General features: G+C 54.3%; 1 protein-coding gene across 7 annotated transcripts in view; it reads right to left on the reverse strand.

Annotated features, from left to right (window-relative positions):
* KIRREL3 (kirre like nephrin family adhesion molecule 3) overlaps window positions 1-25832 on the reverse strand; it is a 551606-nt gene that overhangs the window by 45249 nt on the left and 480525 nt on the right. For all 7 annotated transcript variants that reach the window (XM_067751511.1, XM_067751509.1, XM_067751513.1 and 4 more), the window contains one exon: window positions 1515-1672. In XM_067751511.1, the coding sequence (XP_067607612.1) occupies window positions 1515-1672 (158 nt within the window). The remainder of the gene's footprint in view (window positions 1-1514; window positions 1673-25832) is intronic.

The following is a 25832-nucleotide window of genomic DNA, read 5'->3' on the forward strand; positions in this document are numbered from 1 at the left end:
CAGGGAGTCGGACCAGCCCTCCCCAAGGTCCCGTTCACCTTTAACGGCTCCGGGGTATGTCAGTGCCGCCTGGAACTCTACTCACAGCATCCTGGAGTGGAGTTTGGTGGGAGCTGTTTTAAAACGTGCCGAGGATTTTGTTTTTATTCAGGGTTGGTGAGGCTGACAGATCAGGAGAAGGTGGCCATTGAAAAGGTAGTTTGGGGAATTCCCTGGCGGTCCAGTGGTTAGGACTCCGGGCTTCACTGCCGAGGTTGTGGGTTCAGTCCCTGGTTGGGGAACTGAGATCCCACAAGCCATATGGCATGGCCAAAAAAGGAAAAAAGGAAAGGTAGTTTATTACTCAGCTCCCTAGAGGAGGGGGCACACGACTCCATGTACAGCACTGGCCCCGCCAGGAGGCACCTGGTCAGTCAGGAGGCAGAGGGAGCGAGGGGAAAGCACGGGTGCAAGCCTTTACTGTGGTTTCTGTGGGAAAGAATGGACGAGGCAGGGTAAGCAGCTGAACAGGTCTAGGGTTGGAGGGTTAGAATAATTTCCGCGGGCTCTAGGCTATAGGGGTGGTCTCTGGTTACCTGGTATCCAGCTCTGCAGTGACTTAGGGTAGGGGGAGAGAGCCTGGGACCGCAAGAGCCTGATAGAGGAGGGGGTGAGGCTGTGGACCCAGGGTGCTTTGGTTTGCATAGTAGAGGCCTGTTCCCAGGTGTTTGCTCTCTAGGGATTAGCGAACCCTAGGAGGGACCGTCCCTCCTCAACTACAAGATGTCAAAGCATCATGAAATATGGAAAATAAAAACATGACAAATACAGGGGCCAGTTCAGGGCCCTTCCAGCTCCTGGCACCTTGTGTAAATTAGAGAAAAGCACCTCAGCCGGTAGGTACAGCAGATGCAGGGCTTGGTAAGGGATTATGGGCTGGATTCAGCACCCCTCCCCCACCCCAAGCCAGGCACCTGGGACAGGAAGGAACCTAAAGAGCCTCACCTTGCAGCTCTGGGAGGGTGGGCAGATCGACTAATAGAAATACAGACATCAGTTAACTTGGAATTTCAGATAAACAGTGCATAATCTTTAGTATAAATATGGCCCATAGTGTGGCCCATGTAATATTTGGGACATACCTACACTGAAAAGTTAGTTATCGTTTACCTGAGATTCACGTTTAACTGGACATCCTGTATTTTATCTGGCAACCCTCAGCCCTGGCCACCTGTGTCCCTGAGTCCTCTCCTCTGACCATACTCTATTCTTAGGGTGACCAAGCTCAGCGATTACCCCAGGAAAGAGAGAAAGTGGAGGAGAGACAGAAAAGGTCAGATAAATAGAGGCAGAGCACGAGAGAGAAAAAGAGAGACAAAGTGACAGTGCGCGCACGAGAGAAAAGACACAGAGAGAGAGACAACGAGCCAGGAACAAAAGGTGACAGAAAATCATACAGGCAGAGCAAGAGCTGCAGAGAGATGGGGAGAGCCGGCCCCTCCTGCAGCCCCTCCCCTCCTTCCACCCCGCCTCACCTTGGAGTAGGTGGCTCCATTGATCACCTCTCCCTTCCTCAGCCAGATGATGGAGGCTGCAGGCTTGGCGTTGTCTGCATGGCAGGTGAGGTTGAGGGGGTCCCCGGCCCGCAGGCTGATGACAGGCCCCCCCAGGATGACGGGGTCGTCAGGTGGCACTGCGGGGAGAGGAGGGGAGAGGTCAGGCTGAGGGCGCCCCTCCCCTCGGGCAGGGCTGGGTGGACTTTATGGAGTTGATGACCAACAGTAATTATCATTCTTTAATAAAATGTATAATCCCCTTGTAGGATAACAATAACAGCAACAACAGCGGTAATCCTGACACAGGCATCGCGTGTTTATTTGCAGAGGACTCTCATGTCATCATTTCATCCTGCGTGTGGCAGCCCGTGAGGGGACAGGGCAGGTGTCATTAGCTATGATTTGCAGATCGGGAAGCACGGCACGGCTGCCTGGATTGCTTTTTTTTTTTTTTTTTTGCGGTACGCGGGCCTCTCACTGCTGTGGCCTCTCCCGTTGCGGAGCACAGGCTCCAGATGCGCAGGCTCAGCGGCCATGGCTCACGGGCCCAGCCGCTCCGCGGCACGTGGGATCTTCCCGGACCGGGGCACGAACCCGTGTCCCCTGCATCGGCAGGCAGACTCTCAACCACTGCGCCACCAGGGAAGCCCAGATCATTCTTTTTAACTTCTCTCTCCCTCTTTTAAAACAAAGCAATGTCACATCTGTCGTCTGATTTAGTCCTCACAACCATCTTGCGAGGTAAACATTATTATCCCAATTACACAGATCTGGAAACCGAGGCTCAGCAAGACCAAGTGACTTGCTCAAGGTCACACAGTGCATGAGTAGCAGAGCCAGGGCTGGAAGCAGGTCCCCTGACACTTGGAGCACCAGGCTGGTTGCTTCCCCTGCAGGGAACAGGTGACAGGCGACCTTTCAAGGCTGAGACAGTGTTTCAGAGGGCTGGGCATCTCCTTAGCACTTTACTCTCCCTCATCCCAGAGTCAGAATGAATCTCTTGCCTGGTCCTTCCACCCCATTTCATAGCAGCGTGGTCCCCGCCACGAGACGGGGACTGCCAGGGGGAGAGTGACGCCTCCCGTAGCGCCCGGCACAGGGCCTGGTGCCTGGAGGAAGGGCCATACACGTTTGCTAACTCCAGTGCAGTCACGCCTTTGATCCCCATGACGACCATGGGATGCGGGATGGGCAGTTATGATGATGGATGACCATTGTTGGGAGAAGAGGCCCAGAGAAGTTAAGTGACTGGCCTAAGGTCACAGAGCCTCTTCTGAGGTTTGTGCTTGTGGACGCACGAGGGTCTCAGGCCTCTGCTTTCCCTGTCTCTCCTTCCTGGACAAACCAGAAGGGGCAGGGCTCCTTGGAGACCACCTGAGGAATCCCTGGCCTTCTTCCCCAAGGCGGGGCTGGTCAGGAGGGCTGAGCTGCATGTTTGCTCAGTGAATGGGTCATTAGGTGAGAGTTGGGGTCCTCACGCAAAGGGCCTTCTTTGCCCAGTAGCCAGAGAAAGTCCATCCTTCCAGCCAGGCCCTGTGCGACCTTCTGGGCCCGTGGGCAGGAAGGCAGCCTGTCCAGGCAGTGGAGGCACGTCCAGACCCAGCAGCTCTGCCTTCCAGCCCCTCCCCACCCAGGGCACCCCCAGCAACCTGCTGGCTTCCCTCCACTCCCCAGGGCCCATCCCTACCCTGGCACCTGCCAGCCTCCTCAGGAAACTCCAGGAGACCCTGGGGCCAGGTGAGTACTTGAAGCAGCACGCCTCCAGCTAGCGGCTCTGCCCCCTCCCTTTCCGGCCTCCAGGACGCCTGGTTCAGAACTACAGCCCTGGCGAGTGCCATCCCCCAAGTTTCTATTTCCTAAGGGAAAAAAAACCCTCCCGGCTTCCAAGTTGCTCTCGTCAGCCCCAGGACTCCACTGTGATCCTGGCCCAGGGAGAAAGTCGGCCTCATTCAGCCCTGCCCAGCCTCCTAGGGGGACCTGGGTGCAGGTAGACGGTAGGTGTGGGCCGGACAGTAAAGACAGCCTCCTACCCCGCCCACCCTTTACCCCCTCATTAGTGCCAGAGGCCTCCTTGGTGCTGTGGGCCAGAGAGCCCCAGGGAGGCTAAGGAGGGCCTTATAGTGCTGGGGAGGGGATTTTATCTCCTTGCTTTGGGCGGGCCCTTCCAGCAGGGAGGGCTGCGCTGGGCTCCGGGCCCCTCCCTCCAGGTGGCGGCTTTCGATTCGATGGATGTGCTCAGGCAGAGCTTGCTGAAGGCCAGGGAGACTGGAAAGAAGCTTCCGGAACAGAATCAACACCTGGCCATCCCCAGTGCTGAGCCAAGGGGGTGAGATCGTGGAAGTGCCCTAAATCAGAGGCCGAAGCGGGAAGGCAGTCCCTTGCCCGGTTTTATTTCCTCAGATATAAAGTGTGAAAGTACAACAGGGGATCTGGAACGTTCCTCCAGCACTGACATTTGTTGGGCCCGAGACAGTGGTTCTCGCTGCAGTTTACAATATTCCGGGGGAGGTTTTAAACGTCCCATCGCCAGGCCACACCCTGACCAGTTGAATCCCCATTTCAGGGGGTAGACCAGAGCATCAGGGCATTTTAAAGCTCGCAGAGGATTTTGCTGTGTGACCGGGTTTGAGAATATAGTGTCTCTGGGCCTTTGCTCAGTGTAACCACCTGTGATCACGGCTAGTGCTGCGTTTGGAATGTCGGGTTAGAGGAGGGGAGAGGGGAGTGGGACTGTGCCGTGCGATGCTTAGGTGCACGTGTGCGTGCGCACACATCCTCCCAGGTAAGTGGTTATCACGCCAGTCGTTCACGTAACCATGCATTAGGGATCGGCCCTCGCCTCGGTGCACACCAGATGGGGTAGGAGGGGTGTGGATGGGGGCTGGGGCGGGGGAGGGGGGGGAGGGGGAGGAGGGGGGAGGTTTGGGGCCCGCAGGCTGAATAGAAATCAACAGTCGCTCCCTCCTGGCAGCTGTAGTCCTGACAGGAGGGGGGTGACTCATTACCTCTCCATTCAGACCCGGGCCCGGACCTGGGGGGCCAGGAGGGGAGAGAGTCTCGAGCAGCCCGAGCCTGGAGATGCATTATTCATCCATCCCCCTCCCAGGATTCGTTATTATCCTGAACCACTATAGAGCTTGGTCTCCTAATTTTTTAATCACAGGGAAGGTGGAAGCGTTAACCTTTTGTGATTAATCCGGAGATAAAAATAGTTGACGGTTTTGGTGTTGAGCTTGTTGTCAGTCAGGAAAAGTGCATTAGCTGTTGGGTGACTGAGACCTGGGAGGACTTGAGCCCAGGCAGAGTGGGTGCCGGGAGCTGGAAGGCAGCCCGGGGGTCACACCCTCCCTGGGACAGGGGCTGGCTCTGGGGCGCTGCATTTGAAAGGGGCACATCATGCGAATTAGGGTTCTACAGTCGCGGGGGGCGCCTGGCTCTTTGCCATTTACCCTTCTGTCATCCGGGCTTTGGGCAGGCGGCTGGGGGCCTTCCTCCTTGCTCTGCCCGTCTCTGGCCATCAGCCGTGTAGACAGTGCCACGTGTGTGGGTGTACAGTGTGGAGGACCCGCGCTCCCTCTGTGGGAGGGAGCCCCGGAGGAATTTCTCCCAACTCTGCTGCCCAGAGCAAGCGGGCTTCAGTGGAGCGGCGGGCAGGGAGGCACAGGGGATGTGTATGAGGCCAGAGAGCATGGTGGCTGCCCAGAGTCACAGGGAGCGAGGGTAAGAGGGGATGGGGAAGTGCAGCCTGGCTCCACCTGGGCGGTAAAGCTTTCACCTGTTTTAGGTACTAGGGTTCTTTATACCATTTTACAGCAACAAGAGATGCTGTGGCTAAAAGTTGTATGGGACCGATCCCCAGCCCCACAGCTATCTCTAAGACGTGCTCCTATGATCAGAAGGCCTCCTGCACTAGAGCATGTGCTAGGGGTGACCATCTGACTCTCCTTCCTGCAGGACATCGGCTGGACAGAGAGTAGAGTGGAGCTGGGTTAGAGGGCTTCCGCCTCATTCTGGAACTGCTCACTGACTCTGCGCCCAGCTCATTTGACTCCTTGGTCTTGGTCTGCCCGGTTGGTCAACTTTGCCCGAACAGGCTGGGAAAATCCTCTTGGTGTCAGGCCGTGGGCAGCGCTCTGGGGTCTCCTCCAAAGTCCAGTTGGTCACCTAAGTGGCCCCCTCCAGCCCGCTGGGCTTCCAGGGTTCCCCAGATGCTCTGTCAGCCCAGATGGTTGGTCCCCAGAGATGGGGGATGGGACACATCTGCCAGCAGAGGCCAGCAGCCCGGACACGGAGCTTATGTTGCCAGGGGCAGAGGTGGGGCGGTCAGCGGGCCATCCCCCCACCCCCATCAGTACCGGGAGCACCTCGTAGACGCTAAGCTTTCTGGAGGGCAGGCCCGGGTCCTGTTCAACTCATGTGCAGTGCCTTCTCCACAAGTGGGCTGTTCAAACACAGTCTGGTTGGGTCACTGCTCTGCTCCAAGCTCTCTGGGGCCTCTGCACTGTCCCTGGAACGTAATTTGAAATCATCTCTGTTGTCTATAAGCACCTGCACCCCTGGTCCTGGCCTCCCTCTGGGACCCGGCTTCCTTCCACTCAGCCACTCAGCCCTCACCACGCCCCGCCCCAGGGCCTTTCCGTCTGGAATGTTCTTTTCTGTGTCTTTGTCTTGCTGGCTTCTCCTCGTCAGTGATGGTGCAGCTTAAATGCCACGTCCTCTTCGAGGCCTGGCCACCCTGTGTAACAGCCCCTCATGACTCTCTGTCACACCAGCCCCCTTGCTTCTTTATCACTGGGTTCATTTGTATCTCCCCTTATGGAAAGGAGGCTGCCTGACAGCAAAGAAAGACCTTGTCTCTCTTGGTCACTAGATCAGTGCCTGGCACACAGTAGGTGCTCAGTAAATGTTTGTTGAATGAATAAATGAAAGATCCCTGGGTGAGGGGTCTGGCATGGGCGTTTGCTTCCGAGGCCAGCAGTTTCTATGCCGTGTGTGTATGGCGGTGGGTAGAGTTGGGGTGGCGGGCAAAGAGGAGGTGCCTCCCACCCCTCGCACGGACAGGAACTCCCTATGGTGGGACCTTGGGGAGTGGTTGCTTCCTGCCGTTTCTGGAAAGGAGGAGCCCAGGCGGGAGGGCTTGGGGTGGTGGGGTTCTCGGCTTGTTTTCTCGGTAGCACCAGACCCCTCGGTCGAGGAGGGACCCCCGTCTGATTTCTCTGGATCATAGGCTAGGGAGAGGTCTGCTGCAAGCAGGGTGGCAGCTCGGAGGGCTTCTGGCTTGGAGGGAAGATGAGGTGTGCCTTCCATGGTGCTTTTCTCTGCTTTTAGGGGTCAGTGTTCAGCCCCAGGCCCCAGGGAGTCAGGAAGGGAGCGGACTGAGTTTGTGCTGGGAGTGGGGGGAGCTGACTGGAGGGGAGGGAGGACCCCCAGGGGCCTCCGAGCTCATCCTAACCAGCACCTCCCACACTCCAGAACCTTCTTTCCTCCCAGTGTCCCGGGTGCACAGCCAGCGTTCCTTCCTTCCCTCCTGAAATTGATGTTTCCACGTCTTTCTTTCAGCCTCTTTCACGTCCCAATCTTAGCCCATAGTGGTTGAGTAAAGCCAGACCCAGCCTGCCCTCTTGAGCCGGTAGGGTGAACTTTGTTACTCAGAGCGTGTTCCCGGGACGGAGCTGCAGCCTCCACATCACCCGGGAGCTTGTTAGAAACGCAGGCTTGTGCTTCACCTCAAGAGCTCCTGAATCTGGATCTGCGCTTAGAAACGACCCAGATAACTGGTATGTACGTTAAAGTCTGAGGAACACTGCTCTGGAGGGCTCCTAGGATGATTACAAACCGATAAGTGCTTTGAAGAAAAGGCTCATTGGACAGTGAGAACACGTGTGGGGACCTCTGTGCTGGTTGGTGCCTTTCCCTCCATGACTTCCTGGGGGTAGCGTCCTGCTCACTAGACACTAGATTTAGAGGTGGACCCCAGTATGGATGTGTTTCATTACAGGTCCCTTTGGGACTTCCCTGGTGGCGCAGTGGTTAAGAATCCACCTGCCAATGCAGGGGACACGGGTTCGAGCCCTGGTGTGGGAAGATCCCACGTGCTGTGGAGCAACTAAGCCCGTGCGCCACAACTACGGAGCCCGCGCTCTAGAGCCTGCGAGCCACAACTACTGAGCCTGAGCACCACAACTACTGAAGCCCGTGCGCCTAGGGCCTGTGCTCTGCAACAAGAGAAGCCACCGCAATGAGAAGCCCTTACACCTCTGAGAGGAGTAGCCCCTGCTCGCCACAACTAGAGAAAAAGCCCACGTGCAGCAACAAAGACCCAACGCATTGAAAAAATAAAAATAACAGGTTCTTTTGCTTGGGCAGTTCTTTACCTTGGAATGCTGGGGTCCTTCTTCTCCTGGATCATTCTTACCCAGCCTTCCAGATATAGCTAAGGGGTTGCTCAGTCCATGAGGTCTTTCTGGATCTCCAGGTTGGACCAAGTGGCTTTTGTCTATGATCCTATAGCATCCTGGGCATCCTTCTGTCTCAGTATCTAACCTCTTCTATGGAAATGATCTGAGTGTGTTTGTCTTTCCCTAGACTGCAACCTCACCCGTCCTCGTCACCTGGCAGAGCACCTGACGCTCCAGGGTTATCCCATGTATGTTTGCTGAGCTGACCTGGCTCGAGTCCATCCCTTTACAAGCTGTATTACATATGTAATCCGATAATGTTTGCCCTCTTGTCTGGGAAGTGGGGTGATAAAGATACCTGCAGGCTGTTTTGAGGATTACCTTTATGATATGAAGAATGAGGAGGGAGCTTTGTAAACGGCTAGACAAATATTGATTATCAGGCCCAATTTTTTTTTTTTTTTTTCTTTTGCGGTACGCGGGCCTCTCACGGTTGTAGCCTCTCCCGTTGCAGAGCACAGGCTCCGGACGCGCAGGCGCAGTGGCCATGGCTCACGGGCCCAGCCGTTCCGCGGCATGTGGCATCTTCCCGGACCGGGGCACGAACCCGTGTCCCCTGCATCGGCAGGCGGACTCTCAACCACTGCGCCACCAGGGAAGCCCTATCAGGTCCAATTTTTAAGAATGACATTTAGTTTTGTTTATGTGGACGGCACTGGGCCAAGGGCCCTCTTGTTTCATTCTCAGTTTTCCTCGAAACGGGTGCTCTTAGGACCTCCATTTTATAGACTAGGAAACTGGGGCTCAGGGAGGGCAAATTACTTAGCTGGGTTAACACAGCAGGTAAGGGGTAGGGTTGGGATTGAGACCCAGGTTTGTTTTCCCCTGTGATATGTTCTGCCAGCATCAGAGCAGCACGCAGAGCCGCCCGTGAAGCTGGGGCTGTGCCTCACAGCCCGTCCCGTCAACCCTCCTGCCCCAGTCCTGACTCTTTATCCCTATGCATTCAGACCCCGCACTCCCGTCCCCCAACCTGATTTCCGACGGCTCGATGACGCACGAGCCTGACTTGCAGTTTGTGTTGGAGAGAGATGTCTGCTAAGGGAGAGGAGGAATGATTTCTGCCGTTCAGATCCACGCTTTGCTCACTTTTGTCATTCTGCCCCGTTGTCAGGTTCTGGGCCCCATGCGATCCCAGCCTCCAGCTTCCTCGCTCACTTTGATGCGCCACCTAATGGCCAAAGTGCAGAACCGCAGTCTGTAAAGACACGACCGGGATGCGCCTGCTTTTAAGGGTTGGCTTCTCAGGCCCAGCTCACTAGACATGTATTCAGAAAATCTATGTTGAGTATCTACTATGTGCCAGGCCCTGCTCAAAGCAGCGGGGACGCAAAACTCCTGCCTTGGTGGAGTTTATATTCCAGTGGGAGAGACAGACAATAAACGGGTAAATACATAATACAATGTTGGTTGGTAGTAAGTACTAAGGAAAAAAAAGACCAAGTGGGGGAATAGAGAAATCCTAAACTGGCCTCTAGGATTCTCTTCTGGTTTTCTCCCATCCTCTCTGGATGCTACTTTCTGTCTTCTTCCCACCCGTAACTGGTGTTCTTCCCCAGGGATTCTCAGGCCTGCATACGTCCTTCTGTGCACTAGCCGTGGAGAAGCACGTGGCTTTCCTGTGGATGCAGCCAACATCTGCGCGTTGATAAATCCCCAATAGGCAGAACTTCTATTTGGGGGATCGGCACCGCCATTCAATGACTGAAACTAGAAATCTGCACGTCTTTCCGAATTCCACTCTCCTGCATCCGGCATTACGAACCATCCTGGTTAATTCTCTGAAATCTCTCTCAGATTTGTCTCTCCCTTTCCATCCCCAGCAGTCTTCCTGTCTCAGGCCCTCATCGTTTCTTACTTGGGTTACAATACCTAACACCCCCTGCTCTACCCTCCACACTGTTCCAGAGTGATCTTTGCAAAGGTTTGATATTCACCCATCCACTCAGTCATCCATTCACTCACCATTTGCTGCATTTCTAGCAGTCCTCTGTTTACAGTCTTCCAAAGGTCCCCCACTGCCACCTGGATAAAGTCTGAACTTCGTGGCTCTCGCCAATCCCTTCTGCTTCATTTTCCATCACTTCTAATTTGTTCTTATGGATAAGAATCACCTGCAACTCCTGGAATAAGTCACTCTTCCCCAACTGTCACTTTCCCTTTCCTTGGCTAACTCGAAAGTCAGGCAGCTTGGGTTCACATGCTGAGCCCTACACTTACTAGCCTGTGGCCATGGCCACCTTTCTTAGCCTCTCTGTGCCTCAGTTTCCTCATTTGTAGAACAGACTATATAATAAAACCAGATTTGCTGTGTAGCTCCCAGGATCAAGTGAGATGCAGTGTGGGAAAACACTTTATCAATGGTCCAGTGTTGTAGAGAGGTTATTTGTTCTTCAAGCAGACTGGGCTCATTCCCTTGAAAGATGGTGGGCAGAGTTCCTGGGGCTTGTGCGTCTGGTGCTCTGTTTCCTTGGGGAAGCAGAGGTCTCTCTCCACTTTCCCTGCCCTGTCCTCACCAGACACGGGGTGAAGACCCTGCTGCTCCCCAGGGGTGATCTGCTGCCCTGCCTGCTTGGCCCCCTTCCCTCTCCAGTCTCCCCACATCCTGTGCCCATGAGAGTGAGGCCGTTATGCTAGATGGCTGCAAAGGCGTGCGTGTGCCGCTGACCCCGTGTGGAGTCGAGATGAGCATCTCCTCTGGGCTCGGCCAAATCGCTGGCTTACAGAATCATTAAGTTTGCAAAAGCTAACCGATGCACTCAGTAGTAACCTACTGTCCGGTTTGCTCCTGAAAGATGGCTCAGAGCTCTGGGCTCCTGTAGTAGTCCCAGCACTGGGCCCATGGCCGCGACCCTCTCCGCTCCGCTCCAGCCCTTTCCACCTCCGTGATGGTCGGGGACCGTCCCACAGGCTCCATCTCTGCTACTCACAATGTCCATCACTCCCTGCTGCTCCGGGATAAAATCCAGTTCATTCGCATGGAGCGCGTCCAAGGCTCTCTCCAGCTAGGCCTTCTTTCTCCAGCTCTTTCTCGTGTGCTTTCCTTGGACGGGTCTGTTCACCTCTCTGCAAGGTAGCCTGACCTTTACAACCACATGCTTGGGTCTGTGAAGTTCCCTCTGCCGAGAATGTCCTCATCCCGATTCTTAACAGGCTGGAATACCATCCTCTCTCCAAGCAGCTCAAAGGCCACCTTTGCCTTGTTAACTCTTGGTCATTCTTTACTATCACCTCCTCCAGGAAGCCCTCTGTCAATCTCAGCCCTTGCCCTAAGACCATGTGCCATCTCCATGAGCTCGTGTGGCCCTTGGTGCCATTGCCGTCGGCTGCCCGACCGCTGTGAGCTCCTTGAGGGCTGGCCCTTGCCGGGTTCTTCTTTCTATCCCAGTACTTAGTACCGTGTGCAGCTCAGAGTGACCCTCAATAAATCTTGGTTAGCTGGTGCCTTGTCTTATCCCACTGAGCTGGAAGCAAACATCCCCTGCTCCCTTAGCACTAGCCTTTCATGCTGACACCCACCGTGGTCCATGTTACTTGATCTGTGGACCTGTTTCAGGTTCCCTACAGCTCCAGGAGGAGTCTTAATACATCTTTGCATTTTTACCACCTCCTAGCGTATTACCTTGGGTATAGTAATAAGAATACAACAACAACAACAAATAATAATATGGTTAACAGCCCGAACTCCAGAGCTCTTCCAGTGCCATAAAATTAGTCATTTAATCCTCACAACAACGCTATACAGGTAGACGTGGTCATGCGTATTTTAGAGACAAGGGAATGGAGGCACAAAGCAGTTAGGTTTCTTGCCCCGTGTCACGCAGCTAGTAAGCAGCGGAGTTGGGAGATGTGCAGCGTTTGCCACATTTAGTAAATAAAAGTACAGAACGCCCAGATAAATTAGAATTTCAGATAAACTGCAAATAATTTTTAGTATGTTTATCTGAAATTCAAATGTAACTGGCATCCTGCATTTTATCTGGCAATGCTATAATGTGTTAATTAGGTATATGTAATTTAATAAATGTGAGTGCCTTCCCCCCTCTTCAGACCGTCTCCACTCCCAGTCAGGTCTACCTAAAGAAGATTTGGGGTAAGATGCAAATAGGGTCTTTTTAAGATGTGTCATCCACGAAGTCTGTGGCACCATTGCCCAGACGCTTTTCCTGGGAGGTTGGGGGCAGAAGGACAGGAGGAGAGGGGGCTGGAGGCTGCATTTCAGCTCTGGCCCTGCCCCCAGCCTGGGGGGCCCTGGACTAGCTGAGCTCAGGGGTCCCTGACTCCAGCGACTTGCAAAGGTCCGGACACCGGGAAGTCCGCGCTTCACCTGGAGCTCCTGTTATGCAGGGAAAAGATGGGCGGCAGGTGCCACGCTCCTGGCTCCTGGCTGCGTGACTGTGGGCAAGATAGCATGGATGGCATAGATATTACAGTATCTATCTCACAGGGCTGTGTGCTGATGAAATGGGTTAATACAAGTGCTTTGTCCCAGAGCTTGACACCACAGTAAGAACTCAGCCCTCATTAGCTCCCGATACGATTACTGTCTGTTCAATAAGTGGACACGGAGAGCAGCAGTTACATGTGAAATTGCTCGTTTCAACCTCCTGCTCTGTTACCTCCTTGTGTTGCACCCTGGCCTCAGCCTCCCTAGGTGGCCTGGCCAGCACCTTGCCTCAAAGCACTGACAAAGCCATCACCATGGTGACGGCGACAGCAGGAGGTAAGAGGCCAGGATGGGCAGGGCCCCCAGGGAGGAGAGATGCGGCAAGGGAGACAGATGCTGTAGGGGCAAAGTCGGGCAAAGTCAAACAAAATCACTTGCTTCGCCCCTCAAATGAGGAAGGGTGTGCACTCTGTTTATTTCCGATGAAACCCTGAAAGGGTCTGAGCCATCTCATCAGTGAGGCGCTGTCTGTGAGGAGACGGATGCTTCCTTAATCCCGAGCACACAAATGTATCACAGGATGTGTGCAGAGCAGAGGGAAGGAGAGATAAGGGGGAGGGGGAGGGCGCAGATGGCGGGCCCCACGCAGGCAGAGGGCTGTGTGTGTGTGTGCGCGTCTGTGTGTGTGTTCACGGCGCAGGTGGGTGATGTGTGATGGTGTGTGGAGAGCAGGTGTAGCACCCTTTGGTGGCCAGAGGGAGAAACCAGATGGGAAAGGGCGACCTGTGAGAAGAGCAGCGGCAAGGAGAACAGGCTGGGGTGGGAGAGCACGTGGAACCCTGGGGCAGGCGGGGGAGCGGGAGGGCAGGCAGGGGAGGACATCCCTCCTGCCACGTGGGAGGTGGGTCATCATGCGGAGGAAGGGACTTCTCCCTCTCCAGCTCGGCTGCCGTGCAGATGGCCACAGGGCGGGCTGAATGCCCTTCTCAGGTCAATATCTGCTTCGCAGCACCTCCCAAACCTCTCTGGCTCGTCCTGACCTTGACGTTGGGGTTCTCCTGTCCAACATGGCTGGGTCCGGGGGAGAAGTCTAGTGTGGTGGCGTGGGTTGCCGTTTACTGGTTTCAACCTCACAGTAACCTCATGCCTTATTCTACAGATGGGGAAACCGAGGCACAAAGCGGCAGATCCACTTGGAACAAGGGATACAACTCACGGTGAGGGGCCCAGGAGTCTGGCTCAGGCGCCTGGGGGCCTGGCGGCGCTCTCCTAACCTCAGTGCTGTCTGGCTGCAACTACGCGAGAAGCTGTCTCGGGGTCTTTGTCTCGTTAACAGTTTCAAGGAGGCCATCCTGACCCAGCGGAGCACCGCGGGACTCGGGAGTGTCTGGGTCGGTCCCGGAAATAGAAAGCAGAACTGATATGGTCGGTTTTGCAACAGGCGCCCATCTGTCAAATCGGGGTCCTCAAGAGGCTCCGTGGCTTCACTCAGGAGGGAAGTGAGGCTGGTGGAACCTCCCCGACCAACACCTGGGGCCTCAGGAGTCTCACAAAGACTGAGGGGCACGGGGAAAAGGTCGCCTCTTTAAGGGGCTTAAAAAATAAACACATGAAATCCTAATAATTGGCTTTTAACGTGAGACACTAGGAACACTGATTTTTGCATTATAAAAATGTGTGTTTGTTCCCTGTGGTAGCTGGTTGAGGAAGCGCAGGGAAGGATGGAGAAGTGACAGAGAGAGTTCAGGGACGGGGACACGCAGGGTCAGACAGGCGGGACGAGAAGAGACAGAGCTGAGCGATGGGCAAGTCATCCACTCGGGAAAATGATGAACGGGAACAGACAGAACACACTGTCCCTCGTCACGGGGAACTGTTAAGCAGCGTGCCAGGCAAGGAAAAAAGCAAAACGCTTTCTCTGGGCTTCTCGCCACAAAAATTCATTTCAGGGAATCCCAGAAAACCGCTACACGTACCTTTCAACTTTATGCAAATTTACCAAATCCAGTATCTGCCAGCATCCTTAAGAGGAGAAAGTCAAGGTTTTTTTTTTCTGCTCTGAGCCTGTTTTTGGAAAAGCACAAGTCTCTAAATTTGAAAAAGGGCAATTCTTTTAGAATTCCTTGCAAAAGCGCTTCACCGCTCCTCCGTACTTTAGCATTATAGATATTTTTAAAGTCTCCCGTCTTCCTCATTTTTCACAGACAGAGAGAGCACATTTCTCCTCAGAAACTGGTGAGCCCTGCATGGCATTTTCTACGGAGAGGGCACACTTTCTAGGTGAACATTCCCTCTTTACAATCTGCCAGGGTGCTGCGATGTGGAACGTGACAAGGCTGAGGCCTCTTTGCAACCGGAGGGAAATCAGGCCATGCTCGTCCTGGGGAGGGTGCAGGAGGGGGCGGTGCAGACTGGGGTCCTGTAGGCCAAGCCCGAGATAGAGCCCTCAGGACGCTTAGTGGGGAGGCCTCTCTGGATCACCCCTGATGGGAACCGGGGGGGTGGCACTGGACAGAGGGGCCAGTCTGGACTGCGGTGGTGGCACCTTGAAGATCTCAGCGGACCCAACAGGAAGCTATGAAACTGGGAGGGCAGGCTGGCCTTTGTGCCCTGCAGGGCCCAGTCACTGGCAGTGGGCTTCCTCCCCTTGGGCCGCAGGTAATCCCCAGAGAGGACTCAGCAGAGAGCTGGCCACCCGACAGCCCAGCAGCTGAGGCAAGGAGTCCTTCTGCTGGAAGGGGGAAGGGTAGTGGAGGCGGCCATCACAGCGTGCACTGCAGGCGGTGTGCACAGGAGGGAGGCGCTGCCTCTTCTCCCAGAGCGGCCCCCTCTTCCTCATGAAATTGCGGCGGCGTGGGGTGGTTTTGGCCCCAGTGTGCTCTGTATCAGAATACCGCCCTTTCGGAGGAGAGCTGGGTAGTTGGCCAGGAGAAGATGTTGGCCCTGCTCTGTGCTCTGGGTTCGATTCACGGTGGGGCCGGGAAGGCCTCCCCATCTGCCTCTGGTCACGCCCACAGCTTGTGTTTGCTGGTGTCGGTGGGCTGGGTTTGGGACCACCCAACCCCTGCCTCTCTGGCTCCAGGGAAGCAGTGTCAGGGTGAAGAGTGGGCACCGTCTTTGCTCTCAGACAGACCTGGGAACCTCCTTACATGGTGACCTTGGGCAAGTTTCTAAATTTCCCGAGCTTCAGTTTCCTCATCTGTAAAGTGGAGCCAATATGGGCTTCTCGTGGTGCAGGACTGAGAGAGGGAGCACACGAACGGCGCGGGTTGTAGCAGGTCCTTGGCAGGGGTGGCCGTGAGCTGGGTCGGCTAAGGTTGAGGTCGGCTGCCCTCTCTCCTGATTTGTGGGGTGCTCCCTGGGGTTGAGGCAGGGTGCCAGCTAAGCTCAAGTCAGATATGTGGTTTGCAAAACGTTTTCAATATAGAGAAAGAAGATATATATATCTATGTAAAATGGAACACCATTCAGCCACGAGGAAGGAGATTTTTCCATTCGTAACAACGTGGATGAAACTTGAGGGCGTTATGCTAAGTGAAATAAGTTAGAGAAAGACAAATACTGTATGATATCACGTATGTGGAATCTGAAAAAGGCTGAACTCTGAGAAACAGACAGTAGAGTGGTGGTTACGAGGGGCTGAGGGTGAGAAAAATGGGGAGATGTTGGTCGAAGGGTACAAACTTTCAGTTGTAAGGTTAACACGTTTTGGGGATCTAACGTACAGCATGGTGATTATAGCTAATTACACTGTATTATACATTTTAATATTGCCACCAGAGTAGATCATAAATGTCTCACCACTAAAAAGAATTGGTAATTATGTGATGGGATGGAGGTGTTAGCTAACGCAGTGGTGGTAATCACAGGCAATATATGGATGTATCAAATCAATGTGTACCTTAAACTCACGTATTATTATAAGGCAATTGTATCTCAATAAAGTTCGGGAAAAAAAGGTCAAGTAAAATGCTATGTGCAAGGTAAGGGAAGCAACGGGGAAAGAGCCCTGATGTCTCATGGTGACAATGGCCATGGACAGACTTATCAGATCTGCCCAGAAAGCCGTACGGGGCAGGTAAGTGTGACAAGGTGCAGAATTGGGTGGTGCTCTGGCCTGGGATGGAGAAGGCTGCTCCCCACACATTCCTAACGTTTAGACTAACTTTCTACCTTACAATGTCAATTATTACAAACCTACGAGGTGCAGCCTTAGTCACCCACTGGGTGACGTCCCTAAGAGGTGGGTGAGGGGTGCCGTTCCAGGGATGAGGGATCAGAGCTGGTGTCCAGGCCTCAGAGCTTTTTAGTGGAAGAAGGAGGATTTTAATCTCACCTTTCTGACCTCAAGTCTAGAGACCTTTCCACCTGGCAGCTCCTCAGCAGGGGCTGGGCAGCCCGGGGCAGTGTGAGGGCTCAGGTACCCTGGCCCCAGGATGGAGGGCCGCCCCCCCCCCCCCCCGTGCTGGGTGGTAGCCTCCTGGGCCAGCTGTCTCCCGGCCCTGATTCTGATGCACTCCTGGGTCTCCTTCCAGCCTGGACCCCACAGGCTCCCACTCTCCTCGACCCCCCAGAGTCCACTCAGACCCCTTCCACCCTTTGGGGAAGGTGATCCTGATGGAACCCTCAGGATGAAAAAATCCCACTCACTCGTATGTGCCCGGACCTCAGCGGGAAGGTAGATTCTCTTTATTCCGAGTCTGAGTGATGTTTTCCTCCCCGTCTCCTTTGGCCCCCCTCACCCCTGCTGGCCCTGCGGAGGGGCCCTCCTCTGGGGTGTGTGAGTCCTTCTCCATCACTGCCCGACACCTCCAAGGTGCAGCCACTGCGCTGGGTTCCCTGCCTGCAGGTACCCCATTGCGTGGTCGCCCTCACGTCCCTAGGGGGCAGCTCTCTCTTCCTGGAACACCCATCCTTCTTTCCTGACTTGTGGGCACCTATGTGACCTGCAAGCTTTGCTGAAGTGCCTCCCATGTGACCCCCACTACACTGTGGCTGGGTGCTGGTGGGGGCAGGGGACAGGCTCATCCCTGTGTGACCCGGTGCCTCTGCCGGTGCCGTGGGGCTGAGCTGGCTGAGAGCCTCCCCTTCGCTCCTGCAGAGCTCCTGCACCTCGCAGGTGGCTGAGTCCAGGAGCCTGGCTGGTGGTGACTTCCTGAGGGGAGCAGCCCTGTCGTTTTCCTCCTTGTCTCTCCGGCCCCAGCCGAGAGCTTGCACAAAGCCGGTGCTCAAGAGGTGAGCGCGGAGTAAACGAGTGAAAGGTAGGAAGAGATGCGCATGAAGGGGGGGTTGGGTAGAAAAAACAGCCTCCAGATGGGGATGCTTAGAGAGGAGCAGAGCTAGAAACATTAATAAACACTAAGATGTATCGAGGACCTGCTTTGTTCCAGAAGGTCCCCTTTGGCCCCATTGGCACTCCATGTGGGACTCACAGGCCAGTTTAGGGCATTGCTAGTTTGGAGCTGGCTACAGGGATTTGAGTCACCAAATGGGACGCAGGACAGCTGGTGTCCCCTGGATTTCTTGAGACCTCGGACAAGTCTTTTAACTTCTGTGTTCCCCACTCTCCACCTTCAACCACCCTTCTCTCTGGGACCTGTTAGCTACGCCTAGCTACCCTTGGATCCTTCTTTTCACCGGCTCCCTTCTAAGGCTTCCCCTTTCCTTTGATTAGCAATTGACTCACTGTGGAAAGGGTTTTGAGCACGGTGTATACTCTGTAAAAAGAGACAGGACAGCACCGAGTTGCTGGGAGCGTCCTGGGATCGGAATGTATGGGTTTCAGCTCATATCTACATCACCGTTACTGTGAAGGAATCTGGGGTGTCAGTGCTGCATATATACGTGCTGCTGGGGAACAGCCCATCCACTGCGCAGAGGAGTGGTTGGTGTGAGGTGTTCAGTGATGATTTGGGGTGAAATGTATTGGATGTGTCTTAAAGCCACAGTCGGCTTCTGTGATGGCCACTAACATTCGTGGCCAGAGGCACGGATAGTCCAAATTTGGTATATAATTGAAAGTATCGCTTGCATTTGACTTTGGAACACACTGTGAGTGTGTGTGTGTGTGTGCGTGTGCGTGCGTGTGCGTGCGTGTGTGTGTGTGTGTGTAGGGGAGGAAGGTGGCTTTCCTTTTTGACCATGTTTACTTTAGACTCCTGTTAGAGTTAATTTGCATTCACTGGATGCAGTCCCGGGAGAGGTGGGCAGGGCTTTCCCTGCACGAAGCAGCCCTCAGCCTGGACTTGTTCACGAGGTGGGGCATGGGATTCGCAGGTGCTCAGAACTCCTGGGGGCTAAGACACTGCCTCCGTGGATGGGCCACTGGGCCAGGGAGGCAGGGCTGTTTTTGGAGTTAGACCTGGCATTACATTGTGGTCTTGGTTACTAGCACCCATCTCTCTGGGTGCCCTGCAGCGCAGATGTGGTTTTTTTTGGAAAGGGTGATTTCAGAATCCGGACTTTTTATTTTCTTAGTTGCCTTAAATGAGCCCAGTGGCTCCCATCCTTGCTTGACTCAGTTTCCTGGGGCTTATCATATAGGAGGATAACTTACAATGGACCTTCAGTAACAGGGAGGTCATCGATACATAGAGGATGACCTGTATATGTTCTCCATCTGCACTTAAAGGGAAGAGGGGCTCAAGTGCAGCCTGAGGGAGTGAGGTTAGACATGAGGAAGCACTGAACTAGGGAGGGGAGAGGGGGCTTCTCTCTCTTTCTCCAGAGCCTGTTTTTTTTTTTTTATACATAAAAAACATTTTTTTAAATTTTATATTGGAGCATAGTTGATTAAAAATGTTGTGTTAGTTTCAGGTGTACAGCAAAGTGATTCAGTTATACACATACATGTATCTATCCTTTTTCAAATTCTTTTCCCATTTAGGTTATTAGAAAGTATTGAGCAGAGTTCCCTGTGCTCTACAGTAGGTCCTTGTTGGTTATCTATTTTAAATATAGCAGTGTGTACATGTCAATCCTCAACTCCCAATCTGTCCTTCCCCCTGACCCTTCCACCCCGGGTAACCATAAGTTCATTCTCTAAGTCTGTGAATCTGTTTCTGTTTTGTAAATAAGTTCATTTGTATCATTTTCTTTAGATTCCACCTATAAGTGATATCATATGATATTTGTGTTTCTCTGTCTGACTTACTTCACTTAGCAGGATCATGTCTAGGTCCATCCATGTTGCTGCAAATGGCATGATTTCATTCTTTTTAATGGCCGGAGACTGTTTTTTGTTTTTGGTCTTCCCTTGTCTGGGATGAGTTGCATACGTGTGGCGGCATGGCCCCGAGGCAGACGGTGGACCTGATGGCTTCCCAAAGCCCCTGTGGGCTGTGTCCGCTCCCAGCCTTGCTCATTAGTTTGCCCACAGCCAGGGGAGTTTCTTCCCTGCCCCCAATTAGCCTCTGCCCCTCCGGTTCTCTGACGAAGGGAGCGGAGAACAGGGGCCAAGGGCTGGGGAGGGAGGGGGCCGGACTGGGGGTGGGGAGGGCCGGGGTCTGGAGGGGGAACAGCGGCCAGGCAATGTTTACAGCTTCCTATCAAACTTTGATAAATTGACTCTGAAAGGGCCTTTCCTTCAAGTGATTTATGCCTCCCAGCTGTTCACGGTGTGAAGTATCTAGGTGCTGAAGGCGGCTGTGAGGCGGTCTGTGCAGGGGAGACTCTGGCCTCTTACTGCTCTGGGCCCCCAGGACCCCCTCTCTGATGCTCAGGACAGGGGTATTCAGGTGGCTGCCTCGGAGCCCCAGCCGGGGGCCAATGGCTGCAGAACTGAATAGGGAGCTCTAGGCTGGTCTTCCAGAAGAGATGGACCAGGGAGGGAGGGTGGAGGAATTAAGTCAGACATGAAGCAGAACTTTCTGACACTGTGCTGAGTGACCAGAGAGGCTGTGGAATAGCCTCGGGTGCCCTGGCTGCCCAGCACGGGGCGATCATTAGTATTATTTACCTTGAACCTCACCATGACCCAGAGAGGTGGGCAGACAGGGCAGGTCTCAACAGCCCTCTGGGACTCAGGAGCAAAGAGCCCAGCAGGATCAGAGAGTTGCCCGACATCACACAGCGGGAATCTGAGCTGGAAACTGAACTTCAGGTCCAGAAAGATTTCCCTACGGCACCTCACCCTGCAGCCACCCAAAATTTGAACTCACCATCCCTAGCTGGCCTCGCCTGGACAGATGCACGGTGACTGCTGGCTGCCCCAGAACTGGCCTATTCCTAGTGCCCCTTCCCCCAGCCCCGGGTCCTGGAACGCTTTTCTGTTTCAGGCTGGGGGCAGGTGGTCCAATACCTCTGCTCTAACTCAAGGCCGGGCGTGAAGTTTATGGGTGTGCCCCAAACCTCAGAAATGGAGATAAATTATAATTGAATGAAAATTAAAAAAAAAAAATTACCAAGACAAATGCAAAAGTATTCATGATGCACAAACTATCACGATTTTAAATAAAGACAGGATCGTGAAGCTGAAATTAATTTAAAATGACTGAAGATGGTCACTTGGTCATGAGAAATGATCAAACATGGCCATTTTTTTTCAACTGAAAAATGAGAGAAGCAAAGGGAAATAGATTATTATCATTATTGATATATTTGCTTCCATCAAAGCCAAGTAAACTCTGTTTCTATTGTAAATAAAATAACGTTGTGAGTTTAAATACATCTACTTTTAAATGTTTCAATATTTTTTCAAGTACTTTAATGTTCTGAAAAGAAAATTAACTATTTAAAAATACAGGGAATCATGGAGTTAGGGGCACACATTGTTTCCTTTTGCCTCAGGCTCCAGTATGTCTAGGCTTGGTGTTGCTACGGTTTCCTGTCTTTATTCAATATTTTGATACTTTTTTCAGAAATTAATTTTTTTGCATTAACTTTGATTTTTTAAAGTATTGCCTTAAAATACCATCTAGATCACTGAGGTTTTGGATGCCCCTTACATTCTGTGCATCGCCCCAAACTTGGACCTGTTTTGATGCTCTGCAGGGAGCGAAGTTGCCCTTCTTTCCTGTCCCTGGTGGGAACAAGACACAGCCCAACCCCTCGGGCTCTTGGGACCCACCTAGGCCTGGAATAGTCCCCGGGAAGGTGAGCACTGGGGCGGGAACAGGCTGCCAAGGGAAGATGGATGGGCTCTGAGGCTCTACAGACAGAGACGAGCGTCCATTCCCGAGGCCATCCATCAAGTTCTCAGTGCAGCGACACTCACCCTAGTCAGGCCAGGAGGCCCCAGGTTTCAGGAACAGGGAGGCAGGAAGAAGCCAAGTGGGCAGAGGGCTCCTGCAGGCTCTGAGCTGGTGCCTGGAAGGGGTGAGGCTCAGCCAGGGCGGCCGGGCTGGGCACTGACCGGTTCCAAGGGGTGCTGCGTACTTGGTCCGGCTCCTCTTACCGCCCATCTTGCAGGCAGGCCTCCGCCCTGCTGCTCAGACCCCGGCAGGGCTGGGGGCTGGGAGGGAGTATGGGGAGAGAGCAGGGGAAGTGGACGCGTGTGGAGGCAGACAGCTTAGCGGTGGCCTGCACACCCTCGTCTGCCTGCTCAGACCTCTGGGGGGCCCCCCGCTTGCAGAACAGGGCTGAACGAGCAGCCCCACCCTCTCCTGCCCTCCGAGCCACCAAAGGTCCTCCACATGAACCCCCTCTCTGCTGCCCACCTGCAGGGCCCTCCACCCTCTCCAGCTGACCCCGCAATTGTTCCTCCTCCAGACCCAAGTTCTGCGTCCTCTCCGAAGCCTTCCCTGACTGTCCGCACTGTCCCACTGGTTCTTGCTGGCCTCGTTTCTGCGTGGAACCATCTCACGGGTGCATAAGGCGCCTCCCCCAGCAGACTCTGAATTTTCTGAGGGCCTGGACGATGGCTTATACCCGGGGTCCTTTCTCAGAGCCTCGCACGTGCTGGCAGCAATGTCTGGGGTGAGACGACCCTGTGAATACTCGCAGGCCCGTGGCTCTCAAATTGTGCAGAGGGTGCAGGCAGGGGTGGCTGCTGAGGGAGGGCTCCAGCAGGGTCCCGGTCAGGCTGATGGAGCTCTGGTCCCCCTGTGAGCCTGTGTGGGAGCCCCCACCCCTCTCGGGGTTCTCCTGACAGAAGACATCGCTGCCTGAGGCGCGGGACACTGGATTCTCCTCCCAGTGTCTCAGCAAATGGCAACTGTCCCCTACCAGCAGCTCAGGCCAGACACCTTTGTGTGCCCTTGACTTTGCTCTGTGTCTCACATTCCAACTGCTGTGGCTCCGCCATCGCAACGTACACAGATCTCATCCCTTCTCACACCTGCACTACTGCTGTCCCAGTCAGCTCAGCAGGACAGGACACCTGGACCACAAAGTGGCTTCTTAATGGGTTTTCTGCATTCATTCTTGCTTCCTCCCCGGCCCCAGTCCCCCATGATCTCTTCTCAAAATAGCGGCCAGGACGATCCTCTTTGCATTATGTCTCCCCCTCCTCGAAGCTTTTGCTGGTTTCTACCTTAAGCAGAGTAAACTCTGAGGTTGTTACTGTGATCTACAAGATCCCACAAGATCTGGCTCCCTCTGACCCCATCTCCATGGCTCTCTCCTTTATTCACTCTGAGTCAGCCATGCAGGCCTCCTCGCTGTTCCTGGAAGATGACAAGAACGCTCCCACCTCAGGGCCTTTGCTGTACCCACCTCTGCCCTCCCCAGGTCTGGAATGCTTTTTCTCCAAATGTCTTCTTGCCTAGCTCCCTCGCTTTCTCCAGGCCTTCGGTTATATGTTACTCCCTCAAATAGGCCCTCCCTGGTTCTCCATATAAAATTGCACCTCTGCTCCACCCCTCTCCTCTTCTTCCTCCTGTTTCGTTTTGCTTTATGACACTCAGGACGTTACAGTATTTGTTTGTCTGTCTCCTTACCCTGGTGGAAACTCCAGGAGAAGAGTGACTTTTTCTGTTTTGCCACTGTTGTATCTTTAGTGCTCAGAAAAGCAATGGCACACAGTAGGTGCTTATCCGAACGGCTTACCGCCTACTAGCTGCATATGATGGGGGATAAAGTTCTCCCATCTGCAGATGGGTGGATGGACTTGCATCCCATCAGGCCACGTCCAGCTCTCATGCTCTGCTGGAAGGCCCCCTCTGCACCCATGGTCCCTACTTTGCATTAGGTTGGCACTTTGTACTTTTCCAATGGCTTTCAACACAGGATCTCATTTCATCTTCTTGCCCATCCCTGGAGGCTCAAGTGGTAAATTGAGATGCCTGGGTAGACCCTGGGTCAGAGGCATGCCCCCTGGGGCTCAGCCTCATCATCCCAGCCCTCTGGGGTGGCCTATGGCCTGAATCATGAGTGATCTCTGGGGCCCACGTCCAGGCCAGCCCCTGGGGAGGCTGCTAAGCAAATCCTCAGCCTCTCCAGTCCGGGCCTGGTTCCCGATGTGAGTCACAGCTCTGTCACTGCTCTTGCCTGTTTTATGATGAAGGGTGATTATACTAAGGGACATTAATTACAGGAAATAATGGCTCACTCTTGGGGCTTCTCCAGCCTGGTTTTGCTGAAGAGCCCAGTGCGCTTCCATTCATTTCAAATAGCCTCTTTGAATAGTGAGCACAGACAAGAATACTTGTTCCTACTTTACAGATTAAGACAGGGGAGGGGCCCGGGCAACGGCACGCTGTAAACCCTGCTCTCCAAACACTACACAACACACCAAACAAACCCTGATTGTAATGTTTGGCCATTTCTAGGGTATAAATCCTCCCGTTATGGCCAGTTACAAGCTGCCGACGTGTCGTCACTGGATGCAGAGCTGGGAAGAGACGTCCGCCAACCCCTCTTCTGGGCAGCATGCACTGTGCCAGGGTGAGAGCCCTGAGCTTCTCTTCAGACCTTCACAGTTCATGCTCACGTTCATTACTCATCTGATTTTCACAACAACCTTTGAGATGGGCAGCTATGCTTATGCCCATTTATCAGATGAGAAAACTGGGGCTCAGAGATGAACTGATTTGTTCAAGGTGGGAGGGGAGGGCTACGTGTCCCTGCTGGGAATGCCGGCCAAGCCGAGGCAGGGCGGCCAGGAGGGAAAGGAGCGGAGGGCACCCTGACTGGTTTAGTCCTCTGGCCGCTCCTCCCTCAGTCCGAGCTGACCTGGACAGTTGCAGCGGAAGGTAAACTCCCTTAGCTAATAGGTGACCTTGGTGGTCATCCATCTGTTCTGCGGACTCTACTGACAGCTGTCATGTGCTGGGCCCGGGCTCGGTGCTGGGAGCAGAGAGCAGGGAGACCAGGCCCTGACCACTGGAGACATGCAGTCCAGGTGGGAAGACATCCACACAGCACAGGACTGTGTGGTGAGGGCTGTCACGGGGAGCGTAGGACGCATGGGAACCTAGAAGGGACCCTAAATCAGAGGCCGGGGAAGGCCGAGGCCTGGAGGGGCCTGGGCGGCACGTGGGGTGGAGGAGAGCGAGGAGAGGCGTCTTCCACACAGAGGAAGAGAGAGAATCATGTGATTAACGTTTGGGAGAGGATGAGTGAGGGGGTACCCTGCAGTGGGGAGAGCGGGGGCTGGAGGGAGGCGGGTCCTCAGCCGGACACTCCTGGTCCCCAGTGCCTTTGCAGCTCTGCCGCTCCTGCTGTGTCCCCTGAGCGTGCTCAGACTCTGTGAGTTTGCTATGAGAATCTGGAGCAGCATGAGGTGGATGCCAGCCTGGTCAGCCCGTCAAAGCCGTGTTTGGGTTTGGGGTCCTGAGAAACTGACCTCCTATTTACCGGTCTTAAATCCCGGCTCCCTCGAACCCACTGGAGGCAGAAAAGGTGTCTGTTGCCCTGCCCTCCCTGTCCCAGCCCCAGAGCAACTCCCCGCAGAGGGCGGGCTGGCGTGTGGTCGCAGGTGCCCACACATGGCTTCTGGCCACAGGATGCCATGGCCGGTGGGAGCCCGCGGGGCAGGCTGTGTGTCAGGGAGACGGGCTCCCCACGCAGATGGCTGACCAAGGGCCAGGTGGCTGAGACCCCACCCTGCTCTGGGTGCCCCAGGGCAACAGGGCACTTCTGGTGCGTTTGCCACTGGGGGTGGGACATGTGCTTTGGAGCCCTAAGCAGCTGTGTAAGAACTTCACTGCCCTGAGGCCACTGTGCTGGAGAGACCACGTGGAGAGACCACACAGAGATGGAGAGAGGGGCCAAGGAGCTGGCACTCCAGCCCCCTGATGCTCACATATTCCCAGCCCAGGCACCAGACATGCAAATCGAGAAGACTTTGAGATGACCCAGCCCCACTGGGCTCTGTGGCCATGACACAGCCGGAGCCAGAACAGACCGGCCGAGCTGGGTTTAGCTTCTTGACCTGCAGAAACTACGAGCACCTAGTAACTGATGCCTGCTGTTTTAAGCCCCTGGGTTTGGGGATGACTTGTTATGTAGCCATAGAGACCTGGCAGAGACTTTGCAGGGATGTCTGCGCTCAGAACATCACGAGGCCCCGAG

This window comes from Pseudorca crassidens, chromosome 9, assembly GCF_039906515.1.
Source record: "Pseudorca crassidens isolate mPseCra1 chromosome 9, mPseCra1.hap1, whole genome shotgun sequence".
NCBI classification, from domain to species: Eukaryota; Metazoa; Chordata; class Mammalia; order Artiodactyla; family Delphinidae; genus Pseudorca; species Pseudorca crassidens.